The 5,517-nt window shown below is 35.0% G+C and overlaps 1 protein-coding gene across 2 annotated transcripts; it reads left to right on the plus strand.

Moving 5' to 3' along the window:
- The first annotated feature begins 1,024 nt into the window (after positions 1 to 1,024).
- Positions 1,025 to 3,819, plus strand: LOC141639280 (uncharacterized). Of its 2 annotated transcripts, none has more exons than XM_074448437.1 (6): positions 1,025 to 1,575; positions 1,773 to 2,035; positions 2,331 to 2,424; positions 2,610 to 2,721; positions 2,991 to 3,175; positions 3,572 to 3,819. In XM_074448437.1, the coding sequence occupies exons 1-5, from the start codon at positions 1,431 to 1,433 to the stop codon at positions 3,172 to 3,174; spliced, it is 798 nt and encodes a 265-aa protein (XP_074304538.1). In that variant the 5' UTR covers positions 1,025 to 1,430; the 3' UTR covers position 3,175; positions 3,572 to 3,819. The 2 variants fall into 2 exon arrangements, with proteins under 2 accessions (XP_074304538.1, XP_074304537.1); XM_074448436.1 differs by having other exon boundaries at positions 2,991 to 3,170; positions 3,568 to 3,819.
- The last annotated feature ends 1,698 nt before the right edge of the window (positions 3,820 to 5,517 follow it).

Below are 5,517 nucleotides of genomic sequence, written 5' to 3' on the forward strand. Positions count from 1 at the left end.
AAAATTAATTTATTTTTATTTATAGGTAAAAATATTAAAGGTTATATGAATTATATTATTTTTCTTCAATTATAATAATAAAATTTTAAAGCAGGCCGCGCAAAGCGCGGGATACTACCTAGTTCTTACTCTAAAAGTAGACATTATAGACCACTTATCACACTCTTTCACCAGCGGCTTGGTTGATAATCTATCAGTAGTGATTGTTGCGTCAACTAAAGTGCGCAAGTTTGACCCTACCCGAGAAACTCGGCCCAAATCCGAGCAAATTGATCCAACAAAATCTGAGAATGTCGCAAACCAAAACCGTTATGACTCAACCCAGAAAAATCCGATTAAGATACCCCTAAAACAGAACCCGACAAAATCCGAGATGACTCATAATAACCCGAGTTAAGTTGATACTTGTTCCTACTCGAACCGACTCGACGTAACAACTGACTGTTAGGCCTATGCTTGCTTGATAATGCCAAGTCCTTAATACTATAATTGTTTGCCTTTCAAGTTTTATATCAAGCACCATTTTATCCGAGATATTGATGCATGAAATTTAACTGTCGAAAATGTTCATATAACTATGAATCATGCAGATATGTTAACCAAACTACTCCCAACGAAAAGTTCGACCATTGCTTGAACTTAGCTGGCATTAGGTGATCGTGTTGTTTTGGACTTTTTCTGATTTAATTTTTCTGAACTGAATATATAAGATCTGAACTTTTATGAATTGAATTTATAGGATCTGAACTAAACTTATAGAAGCTAGACTTTTCTGAACTGAACTTATAGGAAAATGGAGTATGAATTGAACTAAATTTTTCTAAACCGAACTTAAAGAATTTGAACATTTTTGAACTCAGCTTATATGATCTGAATTGAACTTATAAAATCTAAATTTTTTTGAATTGTACATAAAGAACCTGAATTGAACTTAAAGGAGATGACTTTAAGTCCAAAAAGACATACCTTTATTAACAGTTACATACTCGATCTATAGCCACTTTAGGCCCTTAATTTAGTTATCAAACAAACAAAGTATGCAAATTGACACAAAATATGGATATTATATAACATGTGAATCTACAATAGCTGTTAGAATATTTTGAGAGATATTACCGTGGAGGTAGAAAGTTGAAATTATTAATAGTTGTCCAAGTGCTATATATATTATTCTTGTGAGAGAGGTATATATGTTATCAGAATTCAGAAGTTGGAAGGTGGAAGGTGAGAATAGTATAAGAACACATGTAAATGAAGCCAAAATAATGAAGACAGATATAGACTATTAAGAAAAGAAATGCATGTACGGATTACATAACCACAACATTCACATGAACAACTCTTGTTCATCAACCGACAACCATTTTTCATAGCAACTCATCCTTGTTTTATTTTTCATTTTCTTCTTTCATTCTCGCAAACTATAAGGTATGAGCAGCTTCACTTCCTCCTCCTCCACCTCTTCCTTGAAAGGCATAGCTGCTATTGTCGGGGTAGGCCCAAAGCTCGGACGATCAGTTGCTCGTAAGTTTGCCCATGAAGGTTATACCGTTGCTATCCTTGCTAGAGATTTGGGTAAGACATCTACACTGTAACTCCTACTGTTTGCCTTTTCATAAATGAGTTTTACCGTAATGTTGATAGCACTGGGTAAATCTCTAATTATACGTCTAGGTAAGCCCCCCGAGAGTGACAGACTAGACTCTTGCCTTACGGACTGTCTGTTTTGACTTTTTTAATGTAATACCTAAGGATATGATATTATGATACAGAAAGGCTATCGAGGTTTGCAGAAGAGATAGCAAGGGAAGAAAAGGCACAAGTGTTTGCAATAAGAATAGATTGTTCGGATACTAAAAGCATTAAAGAAGCTTTTGAAGGAGTACTCTCACTCGGGTTTGTTGAAGTTTTGGTATACAATGCTGCCCATCAACCTTTTTCTTTGCATCCCACTAATTTCATTGACATTCCTCTCAATTATTTTGAGAAATCTCTTGCTGTTTCTTCTGTTGGAGCTTTCCATTGTGCCCAGTTGGTAATCCCTCTTTTTTCCTGCATTCATTCTTTGTTCATAATAATACCACTATATATTAGACGATTTCGACTTAGCGCCTTCCATATTCATATAAGACGTGGCAGACGTAAAATTTAATTTGTAGCTAGGGGACCACAAATTTTAGGCGAACGAGTAATATAATAATTTAATCTAGTGGAGTAAAAAAAAAACATCAAAAATTTTACTAACTTTTAAGAAATTTATCATTGCCAATTAAGTCTCAGAAGATTAATTGTATAAATTAATTAGGATGTTGGTAATGTGTGTTAATTAGGTTTTACCGGGTATGGTGGAAAGAGGGAGAGGGACCATACTGTTTACAGGATGTTCAGCTTCTTTAAGTGGCATGGCTGGCTTCTCTGAGTTATGTAGGTGACATATTTAATCTCTTCATTAGTACTCACTCACTTTCAATTATTTTTTTACCTTTTTTTATTTTATGAGGGGTATTTTTTTTAAAACAAAGGTAAATAAATGATTAGAGCGGATTGGAGTAATCACTAATCGCATGCAGTAATTACTCAATTAGCAGTTGATTGTTGTTGATTTTAAGGCTGTGGAAAATTTGCATTAAGGGGACTGTCACAGTGTCTGGCTCGCGAGTTTCAACCCCTCGGCGTACACGTTGCTCATGTTATAATCGATGGTCTGGTTGGAGCACCCAGGTTAGTTGTCTAGCTTATACTCCGTACTTGTTAACACAAATCAATTTCATGATTACTTCACATTATCTCTAAATTGCCTTTAAGAGATCCGTAAATAATCTTTTGATCTCGGCTAATAATAGGATAAGATTGTCATACATCTGAACTACTTTCCCTATCATATAATATAGTTACATCCTTTACTCCATCATAAATAAGTAATGGGGTAATCTAAGCATTCACTAGTTGGTTATGAATCACTCATTTATGGTTAAAAAAAAAACATTCAGGGTAACGAGCATGGTCAGACCAGGCATAGGAGAGCAACAAAGAGGTGGTGGTGGTGGAGGAACGGATGGGTTGATGGATCCAGACGCGCTAGCACAGACTTATTGGCACTTGCATCTTCAAGACCGGTCGGCTTGGACCCAAGAGATCGATCTTCGTCCTTCCTCCCCTTTTCGGTTCTTTTAGGGTTCGTTTGGATTGAAGGAATTAGAGAGAAGGGGAGGGGAGGGAAAGGGAGGGATTTAATTTCCTTTGTTTGGATAAAAAATATGGGAGAAAGGAAATGGAAGGGGAGAGAAATGAGAGGACTTATTTTCCCTCCAATGAACAAACTATAATCTTTCCAATGGTGGAAAATTTGGAAAAGAAAACATTATTTGACTCTAATTATACCACCAACATCCTTCAATCCTCCATCCATTCTTCATCTCCCTCCTTCCTCCCCTTCCATTTCCCTTCATATTTTTTGTTATCCAAACACCCACATTTCATTTGCCCTCCCCTTCTCTCCCCTCCCTTCACCTCCCCTCACTCCCCCTCCCCTCCCCTTCCCTCCTAAAATTGTATCCAAACGGACCCTTAGTCTTTGTTTCGCGTCCATTTACAATACTTGAAAAGGTTAGGTTACATCAAGTCATTGATGTTTACAAATCTTATACGAGACTGTCTAACCGTGAGACTAACTCAATTACGAAATATCAAATATTGACGAGTATTTGAGTTGGTCTCATGGAGAGACGGTCTAATATTGAATTTCTGCGGTGTGATTATTATTGAATAGTTTTATGTCGATAATTTATTTGGCAATTGTGGTGCCAATTCTTTGGTTCACATCCTTGTTGACAAATGAGGGTGAATTTGTTTTGTTTGTCGTTAAATTTTGCAAATTTCATTTGTACTTCTCTTACACAGATTTTCCATCTTGTGATATTGGTAGTAGGCTGATCCGATATTCGATCTGAATCCGATCCGAATTTTTGGATATCCGATCCGAAAGTTAAGTTTGGTTTGGATATCTGATCCGAAATCTTTGGTTTTGGTTTGGATATGGATATTAAAATTAAAACATTTGGATATCCGATCCGAAACTATAGTTTTCTAGTATAACTTCGAGAAAATAAAATTTTATTTGATACAACAACTTAATTAATGTGTAAAATATTAGAGAAATATCTAAGTGGTACTTAAATTTTATGTCGAGAACATTGGAGTAAGAATATTAAAGAAAATCATCATGTAAGACTATGAATATAATCGTATTTCAAACTTAATTTTAAAGTAAATTCAAAAGTATGGATATCCGTATCCGATCTGATTATTTTGGATACCCGAACATTGGATATCCGAAATATTTGGTTTGGATATTGGATATCTAACTTCAGGATTTCTAATATGGATATTCGATCCGAACTAGCACTTTGGATCGGATATCCGATCCGTACTCTGCCCTAATTAGTAGGTTTGCCTATACGTGATGTTGAAATAAGCCAATAACTTACGCTTGAATTTTTTTTTCTTTTTCGACAAGGACATATGCTTGCAAGTTAGTCTTATAAACGGTATCCTATGGTATTTAAATTTACTTACCTTGTCTTCAACATGACATGCATAATATGAATAAGCCACAAAAGCATTGATATGTCATATAAGGAATACTCCCCTGTTTGAATTGAACAATGTTTTTGGTGGTGATTTAAATGGAACATTCGGTTGCTTAGTGTAATGGTTTGGTTATATTGTGAATGAACTCGGGAAAACTATATTCGGCTTTTTGTTAGTATTTTTTACTAGTCTTCTATAAAAACTAGCTTATCTTTTGTGAAAGGAGAAATGAGAGAATCATTTTTTATCTAAGTTGAATGTGCATATTAAAACATGTACAGGCTTTTCATAATTGAGTTTCAACACATTTGTATCCATAGGTCTCACTTATAAGCTTGTGACGGGTCAAGTATCAGTCATATGAGTAAATAAAATAAAAAAGTAAAATGCTCAAGGAATCACAAATAACTTATCTTTATCCTCTCATATGGGTTTTATTTAACCCGTCACAAACTTGCGACGAATATAAGTCGTCATAAATGAAAATTTGTGTACCATAATTTACGAACGCTACTCTATTAGTATTCTCTTTCTTTAGTGTCATAAGAAGATGGTGGTTGCAGTCTTAATGTCTTATCCTACAAAACTATTCATTATTATTTTTTTTTTTTATTAGGTAAGAAAACTAGGTTGATCCTCTAAGGTAGGATCAACCTATCTCATCCTTTCGAATGAGGGAGGTAAGTTGAAGCCACCGGCTATCAAACCACCTCGAAAGAGTTGGACATGAATGTCCAACTGAAGCCATGAAGTCAACAACCTTGTTGACTTCACGAAAGCAATGTTTAATTATCACTTCATCGAAAAAATGAAGATCTAATTTCACATCCTTGATAATACTAGAAATTTCCCACGGAATTTGCCAAGTACCTCGAATCGATTTAATAACACATAAGTTATCACCCTCCACAATTAACTTTGAGATTC

Source organism: Silene latifolia, unplaced genomic scaffold (genome assembly GCF_048544455.1).
Source record: "Silene latifolia isolate original U9 population unplaced genomic scaffold, ASM4854445v1 scaffold_321, whole genome shotgun sequence".
NCBI lineage: Eukaryota > Viridiplantae > Streptophyta > Magnoliopsida > Caryophyllales > Caryophyllaceae > Silene > Silene latifolia.

Bases quoted from the DNA above. Each gene is read 5' to 3' on its own strand.
- LOC141639280 (XM_074448437.1), top strand. From the start codon at position 1,431: ATGAGCAGCTTCACTTCCTCCTCCTCCACCTCTTCCTTGAAAGGCATA. The intron at 2,425-2,609 runs GTAGGTGACATA...GTTGATTTTAAG, and splicing joins GGCTGGCTTCTCTGAGTTAT to GCTGTGGAAAATTTGCATTA. The intron at 2,722-2,990 runs GTTAGTTGTCTA...AAAAACATTCAG, and splicing joins GGTCTGGTTGGAGCACCCAG to GGTAACGAGCATGGTCAGAC.